Genomic DNA, 15869 nt, shown 5'->3' on the forward strand with positions numbered 1-15869 from the left:
AGGAAGAGTCTTGGTGGTTCCAAACTTTTTACATTGTGTTCAATGCTGCAGAAATGTTTTGGTACCTTTCCCCAGATCTGTGCCTCTACGGGCAATTCTTTCAACCTCATGACTTGGTTTTTGCTCTGACATGCACTGTCAAATGTGTGACCTTATATAGGTGTGTGCCTTTCCAAATCATGTCCAATCAATTGAATTTACCACAGGTGGACTCCAATCAAGTTGTAGAAACATCTCAAGGATAATTAATGGAAACAGCATGCATCTGAGCTCAATTTCAAGTCTCACAGCAAAGGGTCTGAATACTTATGTAAATAAGGTATTTCAGTTTTTTATTTGTAATAAATCTGCAAAAATGTCTCAACCTGTTTTCGTCTTTGTCATTATGGGGTATTGTGTGTAGATTGATGAGGAAAAATATATTTAATCAATTTTAGCTGTAACGTAACAAAATGTGGAAAAAGTGAAGGGGTCTGAATACTTTCAAATTTACTGTAACCTCAAAACATGGTTAAAACTATCATTTTTAAATCATGGATGGTCAGTCCTTGCATCCATAGCTCTGCCTATGAATTTGAGATTGGTTACATTTCTCCAGGCCCATCCCTCAGCTTTTTAGCGAAACAAAGGCAGGGTGACGCTTTGTTATTGTTTTAATTAAGGACTCAAGCTTTAATGCACACATAATACTGGGCAGTGGATGATTGTAGTATGATTATAGTATCAAGACCAAGGACCACTTTGTCAGAGCCGTCTCCACGGAAACTGAAGCCTCGGCAAACACAATTTTAAAGTATGGTCAGGGCAGAGACACATCTCTAACTTAAGGTTACACCACCACTAAATGATCACAAGCATTTTACATTCTCTAATGTAACCTTGAGAGAAGGGCTGAGAGAGATGGGAATCTGTAAATTAGTCCACGGTGACCGTGTGTGTGTGTGTTTGTGTGTGTATGTTTAGAGTAATTTACTTTAAAGGGTAGGAATCATGAGTTTTTACTCACCAAAGTAACTACACATTGTGGCAAAAGATTTAGTTGTAGTCATGATCTGATTACTTGTCATTTTTGTACAATTTCGGAATTATCTACAATGCACTATTGTCACCATCATTAAGAGAACCTACTCTACTACTGAGTTGCATGGTAGCTCACTAGCTAGCTCGAGCTGGCTAACGTTAGCCACTAGCCATGCTAGCATGTAATTACATCCCAGGCCTAGTTATGGCAGTGGTGAGTTACAATCCACCAATCACGAGGAAGTGAGATGTAAACAAGCTATCGTATTACCAATCAGCGAGCATTCTCCACACGTGGGGCATCCTGCACGTTCAGCTTCAACAGGCCTTCTTGCCTCGGGCTCACGAAAGGGGAAAATCATCCCTGTCTGCTCTAACTGTTTAGTACCTCATCTGATCTTAGTTCGATTTTCGTCCTATTTGTTTTGTTAACCTTTTGGGACTGTGCTGTTGTGTGGTTATTTCCACCTACCTGGAGCCTTCCTCCGATTGCCGGCTTGTTGACTGTTCCCCTTGTCTCCTGTGCCCTCTGCCGCCTCTGGAGTATTGCCCCTGGAATCTATCTACTTTGGATTACCCTCGATATATAGCTATTGGATTACCCGCCTCACTGACTCCTTGGGCCCGGTGAAATGGCCTCACCCTCTGGAGAGCCTCTCTCCCTGGCTCTCGCTTAGTAACTCGGATGGGCCCCCACCGTCAATCTGTTATTCTCTGCTCTCTTTTTGCTTTCGATCTGCTGGTGTTGTTTAAGTTGTGTTCTATGGGTTCCTGCCTGTGCTATTTGGTCTTTAGTTGTTAACAATGTTGGGCTCTATGCGGACTGTGGTGGTTGGTTAGCTAGGTTAGTTAGCTGGCTATGCTAGCTGGCAGGCAACATTAGCTGGCTGGCTAGCTTGCTGGCTAAGATAACTTCATATAACATTCGTTATGTATTTCCAAAACATGTGGTTCCATTTTTTGCTGCCTTAACTTTAAGGCTGCCCTGAAACACGAGTCACCAGATTTGATGAGGAACTTTTATTATGAAAAGGCCTCCGCTGCTGAAACATAAGTCACTTCCCCCCGCCCCCACTGACTGCTTCCTTCTCACTCTTGGTTGTTACAAGCAGTGTGGCAGTGAGTGTGAGAAAAAGCACTGTGCAGCACCACCATCATTACTCACCGAAGTAATTGATGCTCTGTATCATTCCATTTCTCCAAATGTCACATTTTTAAGGTAAGGGTTAAGGTTTGGGATAAGTTAAGGGTTAAGTTAAGGGTTAAGGTTTGGGATAAGTTAAGGGTTAAGTTAAGGGTTAAGTTAAGGGTTAAGGTTTGGGTTAAGGTTTGGGTTAAGGTTTGGGTTAAGGTAAGGGTTAAGGTTTGGGTTAAGTTAAGGGTTACGGTAAGGGTTAAGGTTTGGGATAAGTTAAGGGTTAAGGTAAGGGTTAAGGTTTGGGATAAGTTAAGGGTTAAGGTAAGGGTTAAGGTAAGGGTTAAGGTTTGGGATAGGCTTCAAATAAAAAACTAGAGTCCACGACTGTGATCAAACACACAACCTTCTGATCCAGAGTCATGAGATTACCCCTACCCACCACCCGTTTCCACAGCACCCTATGAAAATCCAAACTGAATTTATTTTAAGTGCTCACTATTGCCCCTAGTGGCTGGTATTGAAAGTATTTCCTGACGTCCTCAGGATATGGATAGACATCCAATTTCAACGTCAATCCTGAAGGACCTAGCTATTTATCTAACTAGCTAATGCTGTATGGTTCTGGCTGTGTGAAAAACTGATGGTGAATGTTTTGAAGCCAATAATACTTGCAAGCTACAGAATTGCTTCCACAATCACTGTCTTAGTTTTCATCATAGGGTCAGCAAGTTGGCTATGGATGTACCACCAGTCAAGAAGAGAAAAACAATATATTTTTTCAAAGGAAGGGCAAAGGACTGTAAGTAAGGTTCTCAACTGCCTGCACACCACCCCTGGCAAACTAGCTGGCAAATTTGAGAACTTTCAGCTTAGATGTCTTCAACTTAATCACAGTGATCATGGGTCATGAATGTGTTCCATGTTTTAAAAATGTGTGTTGGTGCTATCATGATCACAGCAGGAGAGTGACAGCCATGAACAGACAGACAAGCAGAGAGGGAGAGAGAGAGAGAGAGGCCACAAACCAACAGGTAAGTCAAAGTGCCTCTCCAAGCTCATAGAGTTCTTAGACTGGTGATCTGTCATATTGTGAATCAATCTGAATTATCATACATGATCTCTGATGAAATGATAGCATCTTAAGTCTAGAGGGTGTATTGCATGTGTTAACATCATTCAGGAGTGAGGCAGCCATGATGCTACCAACAAACAGACACAGGCAGAGAGAGACCGAGAGAGAGAGAGGCTACAAACCAACAGGTAAGATAGTGTACAAAATGGTGGTTTAATTGAATATATCCACATTAACAGTCACAGTGGTATTCAGTACAGTATGAATGGCCATGGCCCTGAGACTGATTGGACTGTACCAGAGTAAGTGCCCCTCTGCATTAGCCTTGTAAAATTGCCCATTTGTAAGTTAAGATTTGTCTATATCCTTTCCTCAAAAGTCACTAGAATTTAAACCGGCATGCCCCCGAACCCCCGTAGCGGAATGTGTCCCCCCCCCCCAATGTCAGAGTCGCTCCGACGTCTCTTTCTCTCCATCCCAGTGTCCCAGTGGAGAGCAGGGGGGGGGGGGGGGGGGTCGGGCTGCAATGTGATTTATAATCTTTGGCAGTAATACCAGTGAAGTGTTTTTTAGATGCAGTGCAGGGGGGGGGGGCATCATGAATTATAAACATGATGAAAGCCAACGCCTCCACTCCTCTATTCTTTCCTCCCCTCTCCTCTCTTCCATCCTCTGTGTCTCTCTCCTCTTAACCTTCTACCCACTCCTCCGTCTGTCCTCTATCTTGAACCCCCCTCCCCAAAGTAAAACATATTTTCACATGACCCCCCCCCCCTTGTACTCTAAAATAAATTAAACACCCTCATAGAATTAACTCAAAATAATGTTTCCAACCACAAATAATAACTGTAGCGACCCTGTGTTTATAAACGTGGATATCGACTTTTACACTTCAACATGCTTTTGTGGCACAGTGGATGCCACACAGGGCTGCTGGCCAGAAGGCTGAGGATTCACCGAAACCACAGACAAGCTCACTCTCCCTGCCTGTTTCATTACACTACGATCAGAGACGGCTGCAGACAATGATCAGCTGGGGGGAAATCAGATTTTCCACATTTTGATGCCAAATGTATAATTATATACAATATATGCAACAAATTTTCCACCAACAGGTTTCTGTGCCAATGCAACGCACACAAACAATAAACAAAGAATACCGACTTCGGGCACTTCAGTATCAAGGTTTCACTATGTCAATCTCGACAAACAGAAATACACTATATGCATTAAACGTATGTGGACACCCCTTCAAATTAGTGAATTTGGCTATTTCAGCCACACCCGTTGCTAACAGGTGTATAAAATCGAGAACACAGCCATGCGACCTCCATAGACAAACATTGTCAGTAGAATGGCCCATACTGAAGAGCTCAGTAACTTTCAAAGTGTCAGCATCATAGGATGCCACCTTTCCAACAAGTCAGTTCGTCAACTTTCTGCCCTGCTAGAGCTGCCGCGGTCAACTGCAAGTGCTGTTATTGTGAAGTGGTCAACGTCTGTCCTTGGTTGCAACACTCCTTACCAAGTTCCAAACTCCCTCTGGAAGCCACGTCAGCACAAAAACTGTTCTTCGGGAGCATCATGAAATTAATTTCTGTGGCTGAGCAGCCATGTGCAATGCTAAGCTCACCATGTGCAATGCCAAGCGTCGGCTGGAGTGGTGTAAAGCTCGCCGCCCTTGGACTCTGGAGCAGTGGAAACGCATTCTCTCGAGTGATGAATCACCCTTCACCATCTGGCAGTCCGACAGACGAATCTGGGTTTGGCGGATGCCAGGTGAACACTACCCCAATGCATAGTACCAACTGTAAAAATTGGTGAAGGAGGAATAATGGTCTGGGGCTGTTTTTCATGGTTCAGTCTAGTCCCCTTAGTTCCAGTGAAGATACATCTTAACGCTACAGCATACAATGATGTTCTAGACGATTCTGTGCTTCCAACTTTGTGGCAACAGTTTGGGGAAGGCCCTTTCCTGTTTCAGCATGACAATGCCCCCATGCACAAAGCGAGGTCCATACAGAAATGGTTTGTCGAGATCAGTGTGGAAGAACTTGACTGGCCTGCAGAGCCCTGACCTCAACCCCATCTAGCACCTTTGGGATGAATTGGAACGCTGACTGCACAGCCAGGCCTAATCGCCCAACATCAGTGCCCGACCTCACTAATACTGTTGTGGCTGAATGGAAGCAAGTCCCTGCAGCAATGTTCCAGCATCTAGTGGAAAGCCTTCCCAGAAGAGTGGAGGCTGTTTATAGCAGCAAAGGGGGGGACCAACTCCATATTAACGCCCATGATTTTGAAATGAGATGTTCAACGAGCAGGTGTCCACATACTATATATGTATAGCCTATATAAAGGAGGAGAAACTTAGGCCTAACCCCAGAGAGAGAGAGAGATATGCTGGTGGCATGCTGCGTCTGCTATTGTCACGTTCCTGACCTATTTCTGTTAGTTTGTTGTATGTGTTAGTTGGTCAGGACGTGAGTTTGGGTGGGCATTCTATGTTTTCTGTTTCTATGTTGGTTTAAGGGTTGCCTGGTATGGCTCTTAATTAGAGGCAGGTGTTTGGCGTTCCTCTAATTGAGAGTCATATTTAGGTAGGTTGTTTCACAGTGTTCGTTGTGGGTGGTTGTCTCCTGTGTCAGTGTTTGTCGCACCATACGGGACTGTTCGGTTTGTTTTTGTACATCGTCATTTTGTGTAGTCTATTTTCCCTGTTCGTGCGTTCTTCGTGTTTTATGTAAGTTCCATGTCCAGGTCTGTCTATTTCCGTTTTGTTATTTTGTTTATCATTCAAGTGTGTTTCGTGTTTTTCCCGTCTTGTTAATTAAAATTATGTATTCACAACCCGCTGCGCCTTGGTCGAATCACTACTCCTCCTTTTCGGTTGAAGAGGAGGAGGACTACCGTTGCAGCTATGCATATATAGACGTACAGAAGGAGGTTAATTCAACAACAAAAAATTATAAGAATATTTTGTATTAAGATAATCATTTGATTTTTTTAATTATAGAAGTAACTCTGGTAGGCCTGAAACAGTCTTCCCTCACCTCAAGTTCAACTTCCTTCATATCATAGGCCTGCAGTAGGTAAAGCTTAATAATCGTCACACCAAACCTTCACAAACGTTTCTAAACTTTATTAATATCAAAATTAAGTCAAGCCATTGTTTATAGGGAAGATAAGAGCAGAAGAGCAAATGTAAACTAGGGACAAAACACACTACCCTCCCCCGTGCCCCCCAAAAACCACACAACCCTCCCCAAAGCAAAAACAAAATGTTTGACAACCCTCCCCTATTTTGGACCACCTCTCCACCTCAGTACATTGCGATCTGACCCTTAGTTTCTAAGTTTGTGTGTGTGTGTATGCTAGTCAGTGTTTGGTCCATTAATCTTAGTTCTGGCTCTGGTATTTCAATAAAAATGGTAGATACTGTATATACAGTACCAGTCAAAAGTTAGGACACACCTACTCATTCCAGGGTTTTTCTTTATTTTGACCTTTTTCTACATTGTAGAATAATAGTGAAGACATCAAAACTATGAAATATTACATATGGAATCATGTAGTAACCAAAAAAGTGTTAAACATTACAGCTTTGCACACTCTTGGCATTCTCTCAAGCAGCTTAATGAGGTAGTCACCTGGAATGCATTTCAATTAAAAGGTGTGCCTTATTAAAAGCTCATTTGTGGAAGGTGAACGCATGATCTCCACATGTGTGGTTCCCACAGTGAAGCATGGAGGAGGAGGTGTAATGGTATGGGGATGGTGAAACTGTCAGTGATTTCTTTAGAATTCAAGGCACACTTAATCAGCTTGGCTACCACAGCATTCTGCAACGATACGCCATCCCATCTGGTTTGCGCTTAGTGGGGAAATTATTTGTTTTCAACAGGACAATGACCCAACACACCTCCAGGCTGTGTAAGGGCTATTTGACCAAGAAGGAGAGTGATGGAGTGCTGCATCAGATGACCTGGCCTCCGCAATCACCCGACCTCAACCCAACTGAGATGGTTTGGAATGAGTTGGACCGCAGAGTGAAGGAAAAGCAGCCAACATGTGCTCAGCATATGTGGGAACTCCTTCAAGACTGTTGGAAAAGCATTCTAGGTGAAGCTGGTTGAGAGAATGCCAAAAGTGTGCAAAACTGTCATCAAGGGAATGGGTGGCTACTTTGAAGAATCTAAAATCTCAAATCTATTTTGATTTGTTTAATACTTTTTTGGTCACTTCATGATTCCATGTGTGTTATTTCATAGTTTTTATGTCATCGCTATTATTCTACAATGTAGAAAATAGTAAAAAAATTAAGAAAAAACATTGAATGTGTAGGTGTGTCCAAACTTTTGACTGGTGCTGAATATATTTCTGTCAAAAATCCAACGTACCTGAAAGAATCCAAACTCCAATTCAACTGTAAGATACTTCTCCTATCACCGTTTTAAGCCCATCTGTTACAAAATGGATACCAGATGCCAGAAGCTTTAAAACACCCAAACAGAGTTGTGACGTGACCTTTCTTTACAAAGCCAACAAACTTCATCCTCCTGTTCTGTGGCCGAGCTGGGGGAGGTACGTGGGTTTATAAAGGCGTATTGATTGCTCAACTTCATTCTGTCTATTTCCACCTCAGGCTAAACAGGTATACAGAACCACTCAGAACATGTAGAGTGGTAGATACACCCAGTGGTAGCAGCATACGATAGCAGGGAAACCATGAAGGGATCTCATAGTGTATTTGTATTTGTATTTATTAAGGATTCCCATTTGCTCTTCCTGAGATCCAAACACATGAAGGCACTTACATCCCACATAAAACAAAAGATAAAACAGTACATCATATAACATTATCACACCACTACATATCTACAGTACCAAATGTATAATACCACCATACAACAATATTACAATGTACGTGTATGTACAGTGCTTGTGCTAGCATGTGTGTGCATATGTGTGTCTGTTCCTGTGTGTGTGTGTGTGTGTATCTCTTCACAGTACCCGCTGTTCCATAAGGTATATTTGTATCTGTTTTTAAGATCTGATTCTACTACTTGCTTCAGACACCTGATGTGGAATAGAGTTCCATGAAATCATGGCTCTATGTAGTGCTGTGCGCCTCCCATAGTCTGTTCTTGACTTGGGGATCTTGAAGAGACCTCTGGTGCCATGTCTTGTGGGGTATGTATGGGCATCTGAGCTGTGTGCTAGTATTTTAAACAGACAGCTTGGTGCATTCAGCATGTCAACACTTCTTACAAAAACAAGTAGTGATGAAGTCAATCTCTCCTCCACTTTGAGCCATAAGAGATGTACATGCAAATGATTAATGTTAGCTCTCTGTGTACATTTAAGGGCCAGACATGCTGCCCTGTTCTGAGATAATTGTAATTTTCCGAGGTTTCTCTTTGTGGCACCTGACCACACGGCTGAACAGCAGTCCAGGTGCGACAAAACTAGGGCCTGTAGGACCTGCTTGTTGATAACGTTGTTAAGAAGGCAGAGCAGCGCTTTATTATGGACAGACTTCTCCCCATCTTAGCTACTGTTGTATCAACATGTGTTGACTGTGACAGTTTACAATCCAGGGTTACTCCAAGCAGTTTAGTCACCTAAACTTGCTCAATTTCCACATTATTTATTACAAGATTTGGTTGAGGTTTAGGGTTTAATGAATTATTTGTCCCAAATACAATGTTTTTAGTTTTTGAAACTTATTCCTTGCCACCCATTCTGAAACTAACTGCAGCTCTTTGTTAAGTGTTGCAGTGATTTCACTCGCTGTAGTAGCTGACTTGTATAGTGTTGAGTCATCCGCACACTGTACATAGACACACTGGGCTTTCAGAAAGGGCTTTCTGGGCTTTCAGACACACCCCTTGACTTGTTTCCACACTTTGTTGTATTACATCCTGAATTTAAAATTGATTAAATAGATTTTTCCTCACTGGCATCCACACAATATCCGATAATGTCGAAGTGGAATTGTGTTTTTCAACATTTTTACAAATGAATTAAACATGAAAAGCTGAAATGTTTTGAGTCAATAAGTATTCAACCCCTTTGTTATGGCAAGCCTAAATAAGTTCAGGAGTAAACATTTGCTTAACAAGTCACATAATAAGTTGCATGGACTCACTCTGTTTAACATGATTTTTGAATGACTACCTCATCTCTGTTCCCCACACTTACAAGTATCTACAAAATAACGTCACTCAGACGAGCAGTGCATTTCTAACACAGATTCAACCACAAAGACCAGGGAGGTTTTCCAATGCCTCTCAAAAAAGAGCACCTATTGGTAGAGGGGTAAAAAAAAACAGACATTGAATACCCCTTTGAGCGTGGTAAAGTTATTAATTACACTTTGGATGGTGTATCAATACATCCAGTCTCTACAAAGATACAGGCATCCTTCCTAACTCAGTTGCTAGGGAGGGAGGAAACAGCTCAGGGATTTCACGATGAGGCCAATGGTGACTTTAAAACCGTTACAGAGTTTAATGGCTGTGATAGGAGAAAACGAAGGATGGATCAACAACAAGTGTGAAAGAAGGAAGCCTGTACAGAATAAAAAATATTCCAAAACATCCAACCTGTTTACAACAAGGCACTAAAGTAATACTGCAAAAAATGTGGCAAAGCAATTCACTTTTTGTCCTGAATACAAAGTGTTATGATTGGGGCAAATCCAATACAACACATTACTGAGTACCACTCTCCGTATATTTAGTAATACAGCCACCACAGTATAGTGATGGCTGTATTATGTTATGGGTATGCTTGTAATAGTTAAGGACTGGGGAGTTTTTCAGGTTAAAAAATAAACGGAATAGAGCTAAGCACAGGCAAAATCCTAGAGGAAAAACTGGTTCAGTCTGCTTTCCTCCAGACACTGGGAGATTAATTGACCTTTCAGCAGGACAATAACCAGAAACACAAGGCAAATTTACACTCGAGTTGCTTACCAAGAAGACAGCGAATGTTCCTGAGTGGCCGAGTTAGAGTTTTGACTTAAATCGGCTTGAAATACTGCACAATTCAGGTTATATGGTTATATAATCAGTGGGGTTTTTTATTTTACAAATGGTAGAATTTTTCGCCCACGTTGACATTACAGAGCACATGTTGTGTACATCGTTGACAAAAATGTTGAATGAAATCAATTTTATCCCACTTCGTAACACAACAAAATGTGAAACATTTCAAGGGGTGTGAATACTTTCTGAAGGCACTGAGTATACGAAACATTAGGAACACCTTTCTAAAATTGAGTAGCACCTACCAGTTTTGCCCTCAGAACAGCCTCAATTTGTCTGGCAAGGTGTCAAAAGTGTTCCACAGAGATGCTGACCCACGTTAACTCTAATGCTTCCCGCAGTTGTGTCAAGCTGGCTGGATGTCCTTGGGTGGTGGACCATTCTTAATACACACAGGAAACTGTTGAGCTTGAAAAACCCAGCAGCGTTGCAGCTCTTGACACAAACCGGTGAGCCTGGCACCTACTGCTCAAAGGTTCTTAAATGTTTTGTCTTGCCCGTTCACCCTCTGAATGGCACACATACACAATTCATGTCTCAATTGTTTCAAGGCCTAAACGTCCTTCTTTAACCTGTCGCCTCCCCTTCATCTACACTGATTGAAGTGGATTTATCCAGGCTGTATCACAACCGGCCGTGATTGGGAGTCCCACAGGGCGGTGCCCAATTGGCCCAGCGTCGCCCGGGCTTGGACGGTGTAGGCCGTCATTGTAAACAAGAATTTGTTCTTAACTGACTTGCCTAGTTAAATAAAGGTTAAATAAAAATAATAAAAAATTAAAAAGTGACATCAATAAGGGATCATAGCTTTCACCTGGTCAGTCCATGTCATGCAGTTCTTAAGGGTTTGTACACTCAGTGTACAGTACTGCTAGAATATTCCACAGCACCAGAGAGAGAGTAGCCAGTGAGAACACACACACACACACACACACACACACACACACATGTACTGCACGCACACGCATGGCAAGCTCACACACAAACTTGACATACGCACACACACACCTTCCGACACACACACATACCTGTTGCATAATTGTCACAGTTTCAGACCCTGAGAGGCCACCACAGGACCATTACCACATGTTTCTGATCCCTTGATTTCTAAAAGGAGAAAGAGGCTAATGTGCCTCTCTGAATTTTTCATTCTGCTCACTCCTCTTTCTGTAACTACTGATAACTAAAGCATAACTCCAGAGGGCTTGCAGAATGGGACGCTTTTTTAGTTCTTTATTTTTATGAAAAATGTCCTCTCGTTTTCTCCTCTGATATTTTCCTAGTGAACCGTGAGGTGAGAAGACAGCTTGTTCGTGACGCTTTATTTGGATCGTCCATCTGTAGATGCAATACGGACTATTAGTAACATTTACTAACCCTAACCCTAACCCTTACCCTAACCTTTAACCATTATTCTAAACATAACCCTAACCTTAGCAAGCAGTTGCTTATCAACAGATAGTTTGTTGATAGTATGACCATCAGTAGAGTATTTCCAGATGGACTATCTGGACTATCCAAATAAAGTGTGACCGCTCTTTCCTGAGATGGCTACAAGAGTACCAACTCTACGTTATGATCAAAATCAAATCAATTGTTATTTGTCTCCTGCTTCGCAAATAACTGGTGTAGACTAACAGTGAAACGCTTACTTATCGGCCCTTCCCAACAATGCAAAGAGAAAAAAAGACAACGAATAGAAAAACGTTAACACGAGGAATAAATACACAATGAGTAACGATAACTTGGCTATATACATGGGGTACCGGCACCGTGTCGATGTGCAAGGGTACGAGGCAATTGAGGTCGATATGTAATGTACATAGATAGGGATAAAGTAACTAGGCAACAGGATAGACAATAAACAGTAGCAGCAGTGTATGTGATGAGTCAAAATTGTCAAAGGCGCTGCATGGTCAATATGTTGTCTGATTTGCCTGTGCAGCATTTATGATGATACGGCCTCCGCAGAAATCAAGGCATTCGTACGTCTAGCACTTCGACCAACCAGCGCAAAGCTGTTGTGAAGGAAGTTGTCAAGGAAGTGAGTTTGTGTTGATACAGGACATCCCGCCCTCATCTACCGTCAACCAATGATGTCAATGTGGAGCTATACGTTGCCATCCACATCTTACCACATTTGAGAGCCACACATCGATGCCGTACAGAGCTCGATTTGGCCTCTGAGTGCATCCATAGGCTCCGTATTAACGTCACACCCTCCATACGAATCCTCCGACCACATTTTCAGATCAAGGATAAATTGGTTAGTGCAAAAGGATCAATGCAGATAGTCCGGGTAGATATTGAATAATGATACAGCTTCTACCCCCCCACGCCATAATACTGCTAAATGGTTAGTTAAATAGTTCATCAACAGCATTATATTCAACATAATCACCATGGGTGCCATGGAATTTGTGTTGTGAGGGAAAACACATGCTAGGCCTATATATACAGTGCAAAAATGAAAAAATATATATGTCAAAAATCTAATTCAATATCAATATGAATTTTTCATAATTCAACAAGGGTATTTTTTATTTTATTGTCCTTGAGACCTTCTGACTTGCTGTTGGGCTGTCTCCTGGTGAAATAGTTTGGTTAATGCTGCCGCCTAACGGTCAAATAGTATCATCACACATCGACCCATTTAATGCTGAGGACCAATGAAAATGCAGTGAGTGCGTATCCTGTACGTTTTCTTAGCGCGGGAAAGAATGATGTCGACAACTACATACGTAAACTACAGGGGAAAGGCGAGACACACACCCCACGAAAGCCAGTTTTGAGACGTCGTTTTCGCATAGTTTATCATTTTATGTGGCTAATATCCTTCGAAGTGGTATGGATATAGAACGGAGTACTGAAATATGTGGGAACGTCCCGGATGTAACATTGTCAACACCAAAGAGGAAGGACTTCTCTACAGCTAAGGGGGCTCATAAAAGGTACGAAAATAGTGTTCCACAAAGTCACAAGTCTTGCTAACTGGACAGAGTAATAGCTACCTCTATAGCGCGGGGTGACACTATTGTAATTGCTCCACATTCAAGGTACTTTTCTTTCATGGTGTCGTAGTTAGCGTCTATTCAGTTGTTAGCTGAAAGGTTGTTGTGATACTTCATCTTTGCCGCTAGGTGGCGGTAGTGTAACGTTACTGAATGTTGCGCTTGCCTCAGCAAAAATGTTACACGTTTGAAAACTACAACGTACCCCCCCCCCCCCCCCCGACAAGGCAGGCAGATTACTTTTAAGATGCTATGATCAAGGACACCTAGAGTAATAAACCAATATATTGAATGGTGCCAACTTTGCCATAAACTAACTGCACTTCCATCAAGGTACAAACTGGCAGAGAGTACTAGTTGCATTTTCATTAATCAATTAAGTTTGTGGCAAAGCAAATTCCATAGTGTGGCACCATTTCAATATCTAGGTTGAATAATCTAGGTTTATTTCACATGTATCATACCATTCCCTCTTGAACACAACTTGATATAACTTCGTGTCAGGATCTTGAACGTAATCTACCTACCTGGTCTTTAGGCCTAGATCCCTGATAACCTGGCCAGACTCTTATACACACTGAGATGTGGCATGTGATACTATTCCATCTAGGTTATAGATCAGTGATTTCATTGAATAGGATATCAGGAAATATTATACTTGTTTTCTTTTCCCCCCCTTAGGACCCCATACACGGGATACAAAGTCCATTCCAGCTTCAAATCACCTGTAAGTCTTCTGGTGTAGAATTGCTTTTGCATATCACACAGACACGCGCGCACACACACACACCACAACATGTTTTGGCATCATCCTAGTCCTTGTCTTTCCCCAGGTCCAGACCTCCAGTACTGGCCCCGCCAAGCCTGAAGACGAGATAGAGGAACTGAAGAAGACACGGGCGAAGTTAGACTCAGAGATTACCCTGTTGGAGAAAGAGTGCGTACAATGGGGAATAGAGTTGAATAGTAGAGGAGTTTAAATGTCATTCGTTAAGATGTCCTTCACTATGGTTTTTCTACTGAATGGAATGAATCTTTTACTTGTTGATTAGGTTGTGTGTGTTATCTGATCGTGTTGTCCAATATTTGTAATCGCATTAACACTTTCTTTCCATGCTGTTATTAATTCACAAACAATACATTGGCGGTATAGATGAAACCATGTGTGTTGAGAGACTAACCAATGTGTGTGGATTTCTACAGTGGGATCAGAGTTGATGAGTTGGAGCAGCACATTGACTTGCTACATGAGTACAACGACATCAAAGACGTCGGACAGTCACTCGTAGGCAGGATAGGTGAGGCCTACACACACACACGGGTGTACACACACACACACACACACAGGTGTACACAGTATACAAAAACACACAGAGATTTTCACATTCACTAAATACTCTGCCACAATCTAATCAGCTTTGGTGGTAGTAAAATATTTTTCTTCCATTCAGTAGAATAGCCATAGTGAAGGACATCTCACGGACTGACCGTAATATAATTTAAACTCTTCTACTTTAGTTATTCAAATAACTTCAACTCTATTCTACTTTTCTGAAAGTTCCATTGGTTACATTAAGTCAGGCAAGCACAGATGGTGTTGGAAATGATTTCAAATTGTTTTTTGAATCCAGGTGTGTGTGTGTGTTGCAGCTGCCCTGAGAGGAGTGACCACACAAGACCTATATGGCCAATTTGGCCTTGAGCTGGATGACTGAGGGAGAGAGAGTGGGTGCCCATCCTATGCTCTGCCCCCTCCAGAACAAGGGGGGCTAAGTTGCATTCTTCAACAGTCTTTTCTTTGGTGGGTGTTTGGCGCGGTATGGCCTAATCTACATAGGTATAACCATGTGTGTAGGCAGCACACCATACACAATTGCCCTCTGGGCCAACTACAAAAGTGGAAATATTCAGAACAGTACAGAGTCTGTAGACTTTGTTGTTGTACATCGTTCTCTTTTACTAAACACCCCCCCCCTCTCCTTCATTGCACTTTTATAAGAAGGTAATGCATTTATTTCCATTAAGTATAGTATTGGTGCATACTCTGCTTCAGAAGTGCAAGGGAAAACTGACTTTCAAACTAACGTCTGCTCTATTTCCAAATGTAGTGCTGGCAAGTTTATTAGTAAAACAAATGTTTTACCTCAAATGTATTATTTGCTAATTAAGTTCTGGCAAGGTCCACTAAAATACAACTATTTGTGCAGTATATTTTGTTTTTGACTGCAAATGATGTCTTGAATGCATGTTCAGAGATAAAGTGAATTGTCCCGGAGGGTTTGTTGGACTTGTTTGTTGGAGGAGAAAGTTCTGTTGAAGATCACTGAGGAGAATGATTGTCACTGATTGATAAAATAAGAGGTGCCTTGTCATAATCTGTGGAAGCCACTGATGATGTTTTGTCTTGAGCTGATAGTGGCTGTAAGAAATGCTGCCGCATTGCCCAGATGATCCAATGATTAGTGTGGTAGGCTTTGTGTGTGTTTTATCTCCTCTTTTGCATGAGTCAATGAGCATACCCAATGGGCGTAAGCTAGTTGTTTCAACTTAATTTTTCAGCGTATTGTGTCGTGGAG

At 42.0% G+C, this 15869-nt stretch overlaps 1 protein-coding gene across 1 annotated transcript; it reads left to right on the forward strand.

The window, feature by feature from the left end:
• The first annotated feature begins 12934 nt into the window (after positions 1–12934).
• swi5 (SWI5 homologous recombination repair protein) lies at positions 12935–15568 on the forward strand. The gene is made up of 5 exons (XM_055875122.1): positions 12935–13233; positions 13975–14020; positions 14127–14230; positions 14497–14591; positions 14944–15568. Exons 1-5 carry the CDS (start codon positions 13130–13132, stop codon positions 15006–15008), a joined length of 414 nt encoding a protein of 137 aa, XP_055731097.1. The 5' UTR covers positions 12935–13129; the 3' UTR covers positions 15009–15568.
• The last annotated feature ends 301 nt before the right edge of the window (positions 15569–15869 follow it).

The sequence above is a fragment of the Salvelinus fontinalis genome, chromosome 21 (assembly GCF_029448725.1).
Source record: "Salvelinus fontinalis isolate EN_2023a chromosome 21, ASM2944872v1, whole genome shotgun sequence".
Lineage (NCBI taxonomy): Eukaryota > Metazoa > Chordata > Actinopteri > Salmoniformes > Salmonidae > Salvelinus > Salvelinus fontinalis.

What these genes read in the sequence shown, in the direction of transcription:
- swi5 (XM_055875122.1), top strand. Translation starts at nt 13,130, where the DNA reads ATGGATATAGAACGGAGTACTGAAATATGTGGGAACGTCCCGGATGTA. An exon ending in ATTCCAGCTTCAAATCACCT is followed by an intron (nt 14,021 to 14,126) that starts GTAAGTCTTCTG and finishes GTCTTTCCCCAG; the next exon opens with GTCCAGACCTCCAGTACTGG. An exon ending in ATTACCCTGTTGGAGAAAGA is followed by an intron (nt 14,231 to 14,496) that starts GTGCGTACAATG and finishes GGATTTCTACAG; the next exon opens with TGGGATCAGAGTTGATGAGT.